Raw genomic sequence first — 16,104 nt, 5'->3', positions numbered from 1 at the left:
TTACAGAGAAAAGGATTACTTAATCCTATCCCAGGTATTCCTTAAAGAGGTGGGGTTTCAGGTGTCTCCAGAAAGTGGTGATTGACTCCGCTGTCCTGGCGTCATGAGGGAGCTTGTTCCACCATTGGGGTGCCAGAGCAGCGAACAGTTTTGACTGGGCTGAGCGGGAACTGTGCTTCCGCAGAGGTAGGGAGGCAAGCAGGCCAGAGGTGGATGAACGCAGTGCCCTTCTTTGGGTGTAGGGACTGATCAGAGCCTGAAGGTACGGAGGTGCCGTTCCCCTCACAGCTCCGTAGGCAAGCACCATGGTCTTGTAGCAGATGCGAGCTTCAACTGGAAGCCAGTGGAGTGTGCGGAGGAGCGGGGTGATGTGAGAGAACTTGGGAAGGTTGAACACCAGACGGGCTGCGGCGTTCTGGATGAGTTGTAGGGATTTGATGGCACAGGCAGGGAGCCCCGCCAACAGCGAGTTGCAGTAATCCAGACGGGAGATGACAAGTGCCTGGATTAGGACCTGCGCCGCTTCCTGTGTGAGGCAGGGTCGTACTCTGCGAATGTTGTAAAGCATGAACCTACAGGATCGGGTCACCGCCTTGATGTTAGTGGAGAACGACAGGGTGTTGTCCAGGGTCACGCCAAGGCTCTTAGCACTCTGGGAGGAGGACACAATGGAGTTGTCAACCGTGATGGCGAGATCATGGAACGGGCAGTCCTTCCCTGGGAGGAAGAGCAGCTCCGTCTTGCCGAGGTTCAGCTTGAGGTGGTGATCCGTCATCCACACTGATATGTCTGCCAGACATGCAGAGATGCGATTCGCCACCTGGTTATCAGAAGGGGGAAAGGAGAAGATTAATTGTGTGTCATCTGCGTAGCAATGATAGGAGATACCATGTGAGGATATGACAGAGCCAAGTGACTTGGTGTATAGAGAGAATAGGAGAGGGCCTAGAACTGAGCTCTGGGGGACACCAGTGGTGAGAGCACGTGGTGCGGAGACGGATTCTCGCTGCGCCACCTGGTAGGAGCGACCTGTCAGCTAGGACGCAATCCAACAGTGAGCCGCGCCGGAGATGCCCAACTCGGAGAGGGTGGAGAGGAGGATCTGATGGTTCACAGTATCAAAGGCAGCAGATAGGTCTCGAAGGATGAGAGCAGAAGAGAGAGAGTTAGCTTTAGCAGTGCGGAGAGCCTCCGTGACACAGAGAAGAGCGGTCTCAGTTGAATGGCCAGTCTTGAAACCTGACTGATTTGGATCAAGAAGGTCATTCTGAGAGAGATAGCAAGAGAGCTGGCCAAGGACGGCACGCTCAAGAGTTTTGGAGAGGAAAGAAAGAAGCGATACTGGTCTGTAGTTGTTGACATCGGAGGGATCGAGTGTAGGTTTTTTGAGAAGGGGTGCAACTCTGATACTAGGGTGACCATATGTCCTCTTTTTCCCGGACATGTCCTCTTTTTTGAAAACTAAAATATGGTCACCCTAGATTATGCCCTATTGAATACCAGTGGAGGCTGGTGTCAAAAATTGTAGGCGGGACCAAGCCCCCTACTACTATAGTACACCCCACCTATTTGCTGAAAAGTGGTGCGGTGTACAAAAGATTGTCTATTATATTGACAAGATATTTGAGTGACTGCTCTATCAATGGAAATGCATGTCCTCAAAGATGGAAGGCAGGCAGGAGGAGGGGAGGTCAGGTGGACTATTCAAGCTAATGAGACGGCAGATACGTGTGAACAACAGGGCATAGAGATAGATAGACAAACAAATAAACCAAAAGAAAAGCTAAGTCTTCTCATGCTTTGGCATGAGGGTCTGCTATAACTGATTTAAAGCAGTGTTGGGGGAAAAACATACAACACTATAAAATCCATGTACACAAACAAGTGTGTGGTTAAAATTGGCAAAACACACATTTCTTTCCACAGGGCCGTGGGGTGAGACAGGGATGCAGCTTGAGCCCCACCCTCTTCAACATATAGCTATGTCAAAAAATTGGCAAGGGCACTAGAAGAGTCTGCAGCACCTGACCTCACCCTACTAGAATCTGAAGTCAAATGTCTACTGGTTGCTGATCTTGTGCATCTGTCCCTAACTGTCATGGATCCCCCTGTTACTGCTGCTCATTCCATTCACCAGGTCCGGAGGTCTACGTCATCGGCCTTATAGGCGTCACTGAACTGGATCATCATCACCAACCCCGGACTGTCTTGTCTCATTACGCACACCTGTTTCCCATTCCCCCTGATTAGTATGTGTAAATATGTGCCCTCTGTTCCCCATTGTCCTTGTCGATCATTGTCCTATGTCCGTTGGTCTTGTGAGTACCTGTGCTGTTTTATTTGGGTTTTTGGTGTTACGTGTATTTTGTGCACTTGTTATTACGGGTCTTGCCCCGTGAATTATTTAGAGTTTTACACCTCGCTCTTTTGTTTTGGGTAGAGAATTAAAAACCCCTAACTTATTCCTGCGCCTGTCTCCCATCCTTATGCAATGCAACAGAATGATCGACCCAATATAAATGGAGACAGCGGGAAAGTCCGAGATGGCGACCATCATAGGGACAGTCCAGTATCACGAGGACTGTCTCTCCAGACTCGGCAGCGCTATGGACAGCGTGCTGGCAACCATCCTGCGTTTGGAGGGGAATGTACAGTCCCTCTAGTCTCCAGCACTGGTTCTGGTACCAACCTCCACACCACCACTACCTGCCCCTGTCCCATCTGAGCCGGTTTGCGGAATACCCCTGAGTGCTTTGACAGCGCGCCAGCGAGAGCAAGGGATTCCTTCTGCAATGCGACTTATACCTCGCTCACTACGCTGAGGCTGTCTCTGGGAGAGACAGGGTTGCCACCGTCATCTCGGCACTGACAGGACGGGCCCTGGACTGGGGTGCTGCGGTCTGGGAGACGGGCGGACCCGAGGTTGAGTCCTATGAGCGCTTCACTCTCTTCTTCCGCTCGGTGTTTGATCATCCTGTGGAGGGCCGGTGAGCGCCTACTCCGACTACGCCAGGGATCTAGGACTGCCTCGGAGTTCGCCCTGGAGTTCCGGACCATCGTGGCCTCCACCGGATGGAACGAGTCGGCTCTGGTCACCGTTTCCCGCAGCGGACTGCGGGAGGAGGTACAGATGGAGTTAGCCTGCCGCGATGACCAACTGTCACTCGACCAGCTCATCAGCATGGCGATCTGGTTGGACAACCTCCTGCGGTCTGACAAAGACCTTCACGGGAATCCGGAGCCCATGGCTACACCTGCTCCGTAGTCAAAGCAGATGGAGGTGGGCTCTGCACGTTTGCCCGAGGTAGAGCATAGGAGAAGGATGAATCTGGGCCTCTGCTCCTATTGTGGAGAAATGGGTCATTTCTCCCCTACCTGCCCTCTATCCAATAATAGGTGAGGAGGTTACAAGCCAGGGAATTCCCCTACTCCAATCCAGGTAGGAGGCAAGATCTCCTCTCCTTTTCTGTCAACTCAACTAGTGTATTTCCCCATTAAATCCCTGAATACCCTAGCCTCTCACTCTCGTTAGCTCTGCTTGATTCCAGTGCTGCCGGGAATCTTTTAGATAGCGCACTGGCCAGTGCATTACGCATTCCTTTGGTTCCCCTACAGTCACCTATTCCGGTTCGAGCTCTGGATAATCGTCCAAAAGGGACAGGGCTCGTACATCACATCACTGTTCCTGTTTCTCTGCTTACCCATGACACTCATTTAGAACAGGTCACATTTTTGATTATAGACACCCCCTACACCCCGTTGTTTTAGGTCTACCCTGGTTGAGTTGGCATAACCCTGTTATTTCCTGGTCCGAGAGGAGACTGCTGGGTTAGTCGCAGGAGTGTCAGGGGAGGTGTCTCGCACTGTCTCAACACCACTACGGTGGAAATTCCAGACCATGCCCCTCAAGTGGATTTACCGGAGGAATACCAGGATCTGCACCGGGTTTTCTCTAAGACCCAGGCTACACGCCTGCCTCCTCATCGCACCTGGGACTGTGCCATTGACCTGCTGTCTGACGCAGCCCTCCCGAGAGGACATGTCTATCCCCTCTCAAATGCAGAGACCGAGGCCATGGAGACCTACATACAGAAGAGCCTCCGGAAAGGTTTTATCCGCCCCTCTACGTCACCAGCCTCCTCAAGCTTCTTTTTTGTTAAGAAGAAAGATGGGGGACTGCGCCCCTGCATTACCTATCGAACACTGAAGCCACCGTGAAGTTCAGCTATCCTTTACCCCTCATCTCAACCATCATCGAACAAATGCACGTGGGGCAGCACTTCACAAAACTGGACTTGAGGGGCGCCAACAATCTGGTGCGCATTCGTGCAGGCGACGAATGCAAAACGGTCTTCTCCATGACCACGGGGCATTACGAGTATCTCGTAATGCCCTTTGGCCTGTCTAATGCTCCTTCCGTCTTCCAGGCCTTTATTAACGAAGTGTTTCGGGACATACTGGGAAGGTGCACAGTGGTTTATATAGACAACATTTTGGTCTATTCTGCTGACCACGCCCAGCATGTCTCGTTAGTCAGGTCTGTGCTGGAAAGAATGTTGAAGCATAATCTACAGTTGAAGTCGGAAGTTTACATATACTTAGGTTGGAGTCATTAAAACTCGTTTTTCAACCACAAACTACAGTTTTGGCAAGTCGGTTAGAACATCTAACATAATTTTCCCAACAATTGTTAACAGACAGATTATTTCACTTATAATTCACTGTATCACAATTCCAGTGGGTCAGAAGTGTACATACACTAAATTGACTGTGCCTTTAAAAAGCTTGGAAAAACTCAGAAAATAATGTCATGGCTTTAGAAGCTTCTGATAAGCTAATTGACATCATTTGTGTCAATTGGAGGTGTACCTGTGGATGTATTTCACGGCCTACCTTCAAACTCAGTGCCTCTTTGCTTGACATCATGGGAAGAATTTAAGAAATCAGCCAAGCCCTCATGAAAAGACCTCCACAAGTCTGGTTCATCCTTGGGAGCAATTTCCAAATGCCTGAAGGTACCATGTTCATCTGTACAAACAATAGTACGCAAGTATAAACACCATGGGACCACGCAGCCGTCATACCGCTCAGGAAGGAGACGCGTTCTGTCTCCTAGAGATGAACGTACTTTGGTGCGAAAAGGGCAAATCAATCCCAGAACAACAGCAAAGGACCTTGTGAAGATGCTGGAGGAAACAGGTACAAAAGTATCTATATCCACAGTAAAAACGAGTCCGATATCGACATAACCTGAAAGGCCGCTCAGCAAGGAAGAAGCCACTGCTCCAAAACTACCATAAAAAGTCAGACTACGGTTTGCAACTGCACATGGGGACAAAGATCGTACTTTTTGGAGAAATGTCCTCTTGTCTGATGAAACAAAAATAGAACTGTTTGGCCATAATGACCATCGTTATGTTTGGAGGAAAAAGGGGGAGGCTTGCAAGCCGAAGAACACCATCCCAACCGTGAAGCACGGGGGTGGTAGCATCATGTTGTGGTGGTGCTTTGCTGCAGGAGGGACTGGTGCACTTCACAAAATAGATGGCATCATGAGGAGGAGAATTATGTGGATATATTGAAGCAACATCTCAAAGATCAGTCAGGAAGTTAAAGCTTGGTTGCAAATGGGTCTTCCAAATGGTCAATGACCCAAAACATACTTCCAAAGTTGTGGAAAAATGGCTTAAGGACAACAAAGTCAAGGTATTGGAATGGCCATCACAAAGCCCTGACCTCAATCCTATGGAAAATTTGTGGGCAGAACTAAAAAAGCGTGTGCGAGCAAGGAGGCCTACAAACCTAACTCAGTTACACCAGCTCTGTCAGGGGGAATGGGCCAAAATTCACCCAACTTATTGTGGGAAGCTTATGGAAGGCTACCCAACACGTTTGACCCAAGTTAAACAATTTAAAGTCAATGCTACCAAATACGCATTGAGTGTATGTAAACTTCTAAACCACTGGGGGAAGGGAATTATGTGGTGGTCCTAAAGAAATAAAAGCTGAAATAAATAATTCTCTCTAGTATTATTCTGACATTTCACATTCTTAAAATAAAGTGGTGATCCTAACTTCCCTAAGACAGGACATTTTTACTAGGATTAAATGTCATGAATTGTGAAAAACTGAGTTGAAATGTATTTGGCTAAGGTGTATGTAAACTTCCGACTTCAACTGTATATGTTAAACAAGAAAAATGTTTGTTTTTCCTGTTTTCCGTGTCCTTTTTGGGTTACCTCATATCCACGGAGGGAGTGGAGATGGAGGAGCAACCCGTCAACGCAGTCAGGTCATGGCCCATCCCCAACTCTGTGAAAGCAGTCCAGCGATTCCTGGGGTTCGCCAACTATTTCCAGAGGTTCATCCAGGGCTTCAGCTCGGTGGTCGCGCCTCTTACCTCCCTGCTGAGAGAAGCGGCTTCGTTGGACGGCGGAGGCAGAGAGAGCGTTCTAGACATTGAAGACACGCATCACCTCTGTTCCCGTGCTGGCACATCCCGACCCCTCACTCCCCTTCATCGTCGAGGTGGATGCCTCCGAGGTAGGGGTCCAAACACCCTTTCCTGGTGTAGACAGACCACCGCAACCTGGAGTACATCAGGACAGCAAAGAGGCTAAACCCGAGACAGTCCAGGTGGGCTCTATTCTTCGCCAGGTTCCAATTTACGTTTTCCTATAGACCAGGCTCAAAGAACGTGAAGGCGGACGCCCTGTCTCACCTCTATGATGCAGAGGAGAGGCAGGGAGAGGAGACCTCCATCATCCCTCCGTTCCGTATCATCGCGCTAGTGGTGTGGGACATGGATGCCGACATACAGCAGGCCCTGTGTACGGAACCCACACCTGCACACCACTGTGACTGACCCAAAATTAAGGAAAGCTTTGACTATGTACAGACTCAGTGAGCATAGCGTTGCTATTGAGAGAGGCCGCCGCAGGCAGATCTGGCTCTCGAAAGAAGACAGGCTATGTGCACACTGCCAACAAAATGAGGGGAAAACTGAGCTGCACCTCCTAACCTCCTGCCAAATGTATGACCATATTAGAGACTGTCACGCAGGGAGTCAGGAAGCAGGTGCAGAAGGAGAGTTTAGTAACAATGATGCAAGGCAAATGAACAAAACTGTGAGGACAGACACTGGGATTTGAGAAACAAGTACAGGGAGTGAACATTTAATGTATAACGGATATGAAACGAAACAAGGACAGCGTCTGGACAAGGAAAACATAATGACAATAATGCTGACACGGGGATCAAACTCAAGAACAGACAGATATTGTGGGGGCAATCACTAAAGTGAAGGAGTCCAAGTGAGTCCAATGATGCGCTGATGCACGTAATGATGGGGACAGGTGTGCGTAATGATGGGCAGTCTGGCGCCCTCGAGCGCCAGAGAGGGGGAGCGGGAGCGGGCGTGACAAAAACAGGGGATGTGTGCTGAACATGAAAACAAACCAATACTGCCTGATGAAGGTAATCAAGGTGATGATGAAGTCCAGGTGTGCGTAATGATGGGGGGAGAGAGGGAGCGGGAGTAGGTGTGACAGAGACAGAGATCCCCTCAGATTATACAGACCCACAAATAACTATAAACCAAATCCAATTTGGATAAACTTCCATATCTATTAGGTGAAATACCACAGTGTGGCATCACAGCATAAATATTTGTGACCTGTTGCCACAAGAGAAGGGCAACCAATGAACACCATTGTAAATACAACCCATATTTATATTATTTTCCCTTTTGTACTTCAACTATTTGCACATTGTTGCAACACTGTACATAGCCATAATATAACATTTGAAATGTCACTAATCTTTTGAAACTTTTGTGAACGTAAGGTTAATTTCTGATTGTTTTTTTCACCTTTGTTAATTATCTATTTCATTTCCTTTGGCAATGTAAACACATGTTTTCCATGCCAATAAAGCCATTTAATATAAATTGATAGAGGACTCATCTTTGTGTCTGTGCCATTATAGCATCTGTGACAGTATGGGCAGCGCCATTGATGCTACCTCCATTTTAATGTAGTCAATTTTCTTCTTCATTGGCTGAATGCTCTCAACTCGTAGGAATCCCCACCCAATTGACTACTTTAAAATGGTGGAAGCCCTCAATGGCAATGTCCATGCTAAAATGGTTTATATCCATGATGACAACAGGTACAACTCTGATATAAAGTCATTTTTGGGTAAGTCGCCAAAATGCCAAGTGCATCAGTGCATTCATAACAACCTAACCATTACGAAACTTCTATTCAATCAAATAAGACTCCCTTAGCAAATTGGCAATTACATTTTTCTAGACCAAATTAGACGCACTCTCATTGACCTCCATTCAAAAATTCCTCATTCGTGTACTTATTTTTGTAGACAGAGTTTAGGCAGAGTAAAACCTTGCTTCGCCTCTTCCTCTCTGGGTGTACTTAATTAAACTGTTTGCTTGTACATTTTCCACAAGATGGTGCTAGAACAAAGAAACCAGATCAGTGAGGACAGCAATCACGTTTAGAGCAGTGTTTTGGAAGTTGATAAAGTAAAGTGTTTTGTAAGCACCCAGGGACACATGAATGAGTATAGCCTATCATTTGAATTTGACTTGAATAGTCCTGCGCCTGAAGTCTCGCCAAAATGCCACGAACTTGGACGACCGCCTTGTTAGAGTGGCTAAGTATAAAAAGATTTTGGCAAGGACAGGGGCATAAGATAGTGACCCTTCCTCTGCTCTGTTCCCTTGATGTCCTTTTAGAACCCGGGAGTGGGAACCGCAGACATGGTGAAGATTGAGTTTGCACCCTTGAATATCCCGCTCAACCGACGTTTCCAGACAGCTGCAGTTCTTCAATGGGTCTTCTGCTTTCTCTTTGGAGGTAACTGGTAGACTACTGCGCACTTCCTCATCTTCAGCAAATCATAACCATAGTGGCCCAGGGTTGGGGTCAATTCAAGTCAGTGCTTGCTTATGTGATGCCCATATTTTTCTGCACATCCATCTGTCTAGCGCAGTGTTGTTTTTGTGTGTACGTTGTGATCGTGTTGAATGGATACTGGCACGTGGCTGCTCTGTATGCCCTGTGGCTCTACCTGGACTGGGACACACCTCAGGCTGGGGGCCGCAGGTCTGACTGGGTACGCCACTGGACCGTGTGGAAACACTTCAGAGACTATTTCCCCATCCATGTAAGTAGGCTTATGACGTTTTCTGGTTGTTTAGCCTATACATTTAATGATGCATGGAGGCCAATTAATATAAAGCCTCATTATTATCAACAGTAATAGGTTATTACACCATTCTTTGCATAATTTAGACTGTGTGTAAAGACTCTCAGAATTCCTTATTGAATTCCATGTTGGATTAATAATAACACAACTTGTATACAACAATAACACAATTTGTATACAAATGCCGATTAACTGACTGATGAAAATATAATTGAGGACGTTTGTCTCAAGGCAAGCATGACTGCCTACCTACTCTTTATCCACTGCCCTTTGGTGTATTAATAGCTCAAATAGGTCAAAGCCATTGTAAAGAGGTCATTGGCCAGTACATCATGGTATTTCCATGGCTAAAGGCCTAGCCCCCTGTCACATCCAGCCATTCTGTGGTTGAGCTCCTGCCCGACTACATTGCAGTGTAAAAACATTTGAGGTGACTGACAGTGACACATGGACAGACAGTGACACAATAAATACCGCCTTGCACACTCTTGCCTGCACCTAGCTGAGGGTGTAATCATTAGTCCAACAGTTGCAAACGAAAGTTTCTAATGGACAAAACCTGTCACGGGCGTTGTAGTGATTGGACCAAAATGCAGCGGGGATGTGAATGCTCATTTTCTTCTTTATTAAATAAATGAACACTGAACAAAAAGAACGACGAAAACAGTCCTGTCAGGCACACAGCTAAACAAGAAACAACTACCCACAAAACCCATAGAAAAACACCCTTACTAAATAGGACCTTCAATTAGAGGCAAAGAGGAACAGCTGCCTCCAATTGAAGGTCAAAACAATAAACTAAACATTGAAATAGAATAACTAGAAAATAGAACATAGAAATACAAAACATAGAACACTACCCAAAAACCCTGACAACACAAAACAAACACACCCCTGCCACGTTCTGACCAAACTACAATAACAAATAACCCCTTATACTGGTCAGGACGTGACAAAACCTGGTATGTTTATCCCCGTTTCGTTCTGTTTAAGAAACTTTTTTTAACAGAATTGGTGGAATGAATACACCCCTGATCACACGTAAACACAGTTCACTTTCATAGCAGTCACATTGTATTCCTTCTCGCATCTATGCGCTCCCCTCCTCTTACCTTATCCCTTCGCTTGTGGACTTCAATGCACAACATTTGATGTGACCAGGCGTATGTGACCAGGTGAAAAAACCTTTCCAAGACAAAGCCTAAACTAGCTAGCTGCATTTGATAGCTAAGTAAGTGAAACTGAAAAAAAACAGATCTCTTGCTTTTCCTTCATTTTGGAAGAAATTAATTTGTTCATTCTCTCTCTTTTAATCAACTACTTACCACATTTAATGCACTGAAGTGCTAGCTAACTGTAGCTTATGCATTCAGTACTAGATTAATTCTTTGATCATTTGATTCTGGAGACAACATGTCAGTTCATGATGCAAGAGCTCTGATAGGTTGGAGGACGTCCTCCGGAAGTTGTCATAATTACTGTTTAAGTCTATGGGAGGGGGTGAGAACCATGAGCCGCCTAGGTTTTGTATTGAAGTCAATATACCCAGTGGACGGAAGCTAGATGCCCCTAGAGTGCTGTTGGGGCTACTGTAGACCTTCATTGCAAAACAGTGTTTTAATCAATTATTTGGTGACGTGAATATATTTAGTATAATTTTATCTAAAACTATCACTTTCTTAAATTAAATTCACTGAGGATGGTCCTCCCCTTCCTCCTCTGAGGAGCCTCCACTGATCTTACAAGGCCTGGTTATGTATTTAACATATTATCTAACCCCATCATATGACATAACCATCTGATGCCCGACTGCACAGTCAATGATGTGGCACACAACCATTGGTTGACACAATGCAACGCCTGTACATCTAGTCGGGCAGGAACTCAACCTGTGTCTTATCCATTGTCCTCTCACTATTCGTGTCTTGTCTGTGGTCAGCTGATTAAGACATGTGACCTAGACCCAGAGAGGAACTACCTGATGGGTTTCCATCCTCACGGAATCCTGGTCGCCGGAGCGTTTGGGAATTTCTGTACTGAATACACAGGCTTCCGGGAGCTCTATCCAGGAATGACTCCTTACCTGCATACCCTCGGCATCTGGTTCAGCTTCCCATTCTTCCGGGAGTATCTCATGTCCTCAGGTGAACCTTGTTAGGGATTTATTTATTCCACCACAATGCTTCTGTTTTTTTCTGATTTAAACACTTTCAGTAGGCTTTTAAGGTTTGGTAAATTACATTTAAAGGTCCAAACATTGTGTGTGCACACTGTAGTGCACTTTTAGTTTGCCAACAATTCTTTCTTCATATTGAGGATATTAGAAGTTTTCTAATAAACCCTGTCCACATTTGTTCTAAATATACTGTGCTGCACTTCCCCTAAGGGGTTGTCTCTTGTTCCAAGAAGAGTCTTACCCACGTGTTGAGCCAGAAGGGAGGGGGAAACGTGTCAATCATAGTGATTGGTGGGGCGGCAGAGTCCCTGGAGGCCAGGCCTGGGAGCCTCGTCCTGGAGGCCCTCAACAGGAAGGGCTTCGTCAAGATTGCTCTCAGGTGTGGGTGAGTGCATCGTTCCTGCCTTATTTCCTATCAACTACTCCTCATCTATAACCGTCTCGTTTATAATCAAGTATTAGAAATGTTCATGTTGACTGAAACTTCCTCCGTAAAGGCCATTACTGAATGTACTGTAGGCCACGAAGTGAACTATGAATCTTAACCCCAGGGCTTTTAATGACAGATGTGTTGAGGTGAAAGGAAATGCACTGTAATATTTACAGTACACACACCTGCTAAAATAACAGATTTATGCCTCTGCTCAGAGATTTGAAAGAATCATTCATTTGACTGGGCATTTAGTTGTTAAAAATGGAACTAAGATACACTCGGGTCAGGAGGATTATGGGTAGGCACTCCACATTCCACTTCAGATAGATTGGTGTGAGCTGAAGATGACTTGGGAGTTAGACCAATAATGACAGGAACATATATTTTTTTCATAACAAAACATCCAAAAAGGATCAGATTACATTAAAATACATAGATTTTGCAAACAACCACAAATGTAAAATTACAAGGTTGCAGTCAAACGTGAAATTATGCCTCTGGTAAAAATTCAGACTTCTCTCACCCTCTCCTGCGTGCAGAGCTCATCTGGTGCCAGTGTTCTCCTTTGGGGAGAATGATCTGTTTAATCAGTTGAAGAACCCAAAGGGCTCCCTGGTCCGTACCATCCAGGAGGGCATGAGGAAGACCCTGGGCTTCAGTTTGCCTCTGTTCCACGCCCGGGGGGTTTTCCAGTACAGCTTGGGCTTCATGCCCTTCAGACAACCCATTTACACCATCGGTGAGTGGTGGGGAATGGGGGATAATGTGGGGGGGAAAGTGACAGGAAGAGATGGGTGATGAGAGGGAATAGAGACTAAAATATGACCCATTTCTGTCTATGGGGAAACATGTTCCGAAAACTGTTTACAAACAACATTCAGAAACAATGTGCAGTCACACTGCTCTGATTGTATGAATTAGCTAGTCATCACCCAGATGGTCAAATAAAAGCTCACTGAGAGAACGGCCGACATATGACAATCTGGTAAACTGGTTCATAGGTGACTGTGTTATGGGTAACAGTAACCGTGGCAGCAGCTGTAGTCAGCAAGGACATCATGACCAGCTGGAACAGAGCCACCCACGGTGAAGGGTCACTGGGCTACAGCCAATGAAATTACCTCAGAGCTGTAACCTCATGTGTTTTGTCCTCAGTCTTGCCCTCTGTTCCACTTCCTTTATCCTTCCTCTCCCTTTCTCTCCAGTTCCTCCTCTGAGTCACTACATTTTAACATTCTATAATTCCGCTGCCTTTCATTTTCTGCTCTCAATGAATCCCCTCTGCATTTCTACTCTATCTTTCCCTCCTTACCTCTCTCCATCCCACCCCCTTCCCTTCCTCCCTCTATCTCTCTCAGTGGGAGAGCCCATAGTGGTGGAAAGGAACGTGAGCCCCTCGTCAGATGAGGTGGACAGGCTGCATGGCTGTTACCTGGGGGCGCTGGCTAAGCTGTTTGAGCAGCACAAGGCTGAGTACGGGATCCTAGAGAACCAGCACCTCATCTTCACCTGACCAGACCAGATAAGCTCAGATACCACTACACTGTAGGATTGGACCATTCAACCAGTTCCTGACCCATATACACTGATACAGACATTCAAACAAACATAATGCAAACATACATATAAGCACACACAGAAAATGGACACATGTGCATACTTGCACACACATATTGTGCAGCGCATTCAGAAAGTACTCAGACCCCTTGACCTTTTCCATATTTTGTTACTTTACAGCCTTATTCTGAAATTGATTAAATAAGTGTTTTTCCTCATCAATCTACACACAACACACCATAATGTCAAAGCGAAAACAGGTTTTTAGAAATGTTTGCAAATGTATTAAAAATAAAAACACACCTATTCAGACCCTTTGCTATGAGACTTGAAATTGAGCTCAGGTGCATCCTGTTTCCATTGATCATCCTTGAGATGTTTCTACAACTTGATTGGAGCCCACCTGCAGTAAATTTAATTGATTGGACATGATTTGGATAGGCACACACCTGTCTATATAAGGTCCCACAGTTGACAGTGCATGTCAGAGCAAAAACCAAGCCATGAGGTCGAAGGAATTGTCCGTAGAGCTCCGAGACAAGATTGTGTCGAGGCACAGATCTGGGGAAAGGTACCAAAACATTTCTGCAGCATTGAAGGTCCCCAAGAACACAGTGGCCTCCATCATTCTTAAATGGAAGAAGGTTGGAACCACCAAGACCCTTCCTAGAGCTGGCCGCCCAGCCAAACTGAGCAATCGGGGGAGAAGGACCTTGCTCAGGGAGGTGAGCAAGAACCCGATGGTCACCCTGACAGAGCTCCAGTTCCTCTGTGGAAATGGGAGAACCTTCCAGAAGGACAACCGTCTCTGCAGCACTCCACCAATCAGGCCTTTATGGTAGTGGCCAGACAGAAGCCACTCCTCAGTAAAAGGCACATGACAGCCTGCTTAGAGTTTGCCAAAAGGCACCTAAAGGACTCTCAGACCATGAGAAACAAGATTCTCTGGTCTGATGAAACCAAGATTGAACTCTTTGGCCTGAATGCTAAGCGTCACGTCTGGAGGAAACCTGGCATCATCCCTAAGGTGAAGCATGGTGGTGGCAGCATCATGCTGTGGGGATGTTTTTCAGCGGTAGGGACTGGGAGTCCAGTCAGGATCAAGGGAAAGAAGATTTGAGTTTATTTGAGTAAATTTTTACAGGGACAGGGTACATTAACCAACGTTTCAGTAAAAGTGCCAGTTTTAGCCAGCCGGCTAATTTTCAACCGCGGTCCATGGGCAGGTTATTAAAAACAATTACATTAACAATACAGACAATCAATGAGCAGTGGGCACACACAGAGCAACATAGGACAAGCGAGATATAGCAGGCAGACAGAGAACATAGCACAAAAAGCAACAAGACAAAATCCATAAAAGCAACAAAGTGTTTCCACACCTCACAAGTTCACCTTCCAACAGGACAACGACCCTAAGCACACAGCCAAGACAACGCAGGAGTGGCTTCGGGTCAAGTCCCTGAATGTCCTTGAGTGGCCCAGCCAGAGCCCGAAGTTGAACCTGATCGAACATCTCTGGAGAGACCTGAAAATAGCTGTGCAGCGACGCTCCCCACCCAACCTGACAGAGCTTGAGAGGATCTGCAGAGAAGTATGGAAGAAACTCCCCAAACACAGGTGTACCAAGCTTGTAGAGTCATACCCAAGAAGACTCGAGGCTGTAGTCGCTGCCAAAGGTGCTTCAACAAAGTACTGAGTAAAGGGGTAAAAATTATGGGTTAACATTTCTAAAAAACAGTTTTTGCTTTGTCATTATTGGGTATTGTGTGTAGATTGATGAGGGGGATTTTTTTTTTACATTTTAGAATAAGGCTCAACCGTAACAAAATGTTGAAAAAGTCAAGGGGTCTGAATACTTTCCAAATGCACTGTCTGCACACATATAAACACAGTCAAACGGCCATCACTCTGATCCTTCACTCTCTTATAGTCAGCATAGGTATATAGTGTAGAGGAATATTGTACAGTTGGGTGAAAATCATTTGATATCACGCTCCATTCATAACCAGCTCTTTCCTCCTGCTAACCTCAAGACACAAATGGGGCATGTCAGGTTGTGTTTGCTGCACCAAGGGAATGCATGCAGGGCTTCACAGGTGATGTTTGCGTGCTAGTCTCTCTGCGGTCCTGGGGAGTGTGTCGTGCTTCTCTCTATTCCTAGTCTCTCTTTCTTTCTGCCTGAGGGGAGCAGGCAGCAATTCTAAAATAGAGCAGACATTCATGTCACATGATGTTAGCATTAAATTTAGACCACACTGTCTGAGCTACTGCACAGAGATGCTGCCAAGATGAACCCCTGCTATGCCATTGTCTTAAACCTGTATGATAAATAGACAGTGCCACATATAGGTTGTAAGATCGCAGGTAATGTGCTGTGAGATTTTGTTAATGGCATGAAATACGGATTGGAAAGGGAATCAGGTCAGGATTGCATTGTAAGGGATTGAACATTGAGCAATGGGATTTGGATTTAACATTTAGAAACATGTGGGGGGGGGGGGATCTTTGACCCAGTGGATCATGACATGGACAGAATTCTGTGGAAAGTGTAGACGTCATAGGTGGTTACTCTCTCAAAGATATTACTAAATTCCCAAGACATGGATTGGCTAATATATTTCTATATGTGAGAATAAACTAATGTAGGGCTGATGTGTGCATAACTGTGTTTTAAAGTCCAAATGTTATTAATTTTGTATAAATACAT

General features: G+C 46.0%; 1 protein-coding gene across 1 annotated transcript; it reads left to right on the top strand.

Moving 5' to 3' along the window:
• Positions 1–8,753: 8,753 nt before the first annotated feature.
• On the top strand, positions 8,754–16,048 carry mogt1 (2-acylglycerol O-acyltransferase 1). Its single transcript, NM_001141020.1, is given in 3 exon segments — positions 8,754–9,186; positions 11,168–11,344; positions 15,570–16,048. Coding segments are annotated over 3 exon segments (510 nt in total). The 5' UTR covers positions 8,754–8,973; the 3' UTR covers positions 15,690–16,048.
• Positions 16,049–16,104: the final 56 nt, after the last annotated feature.

Source organism: Salmo salar, chromosome 09, assembly GCF_965601325.2.
Source record: "Salmo salar chromosome 09, fSalSal1, whole genome shotgun sequence".
Taxonomy (NCBI): Eukaryota; Metazoa; Chordata; class Actinopteri; order Salmoniformes; family Salmonidae; genus Salmo; species Salmo salar.
Note: the sequence above shows the minus strand (reverse complement) of the source record. Positions and strands in the feature narration are given on the sequence as shown.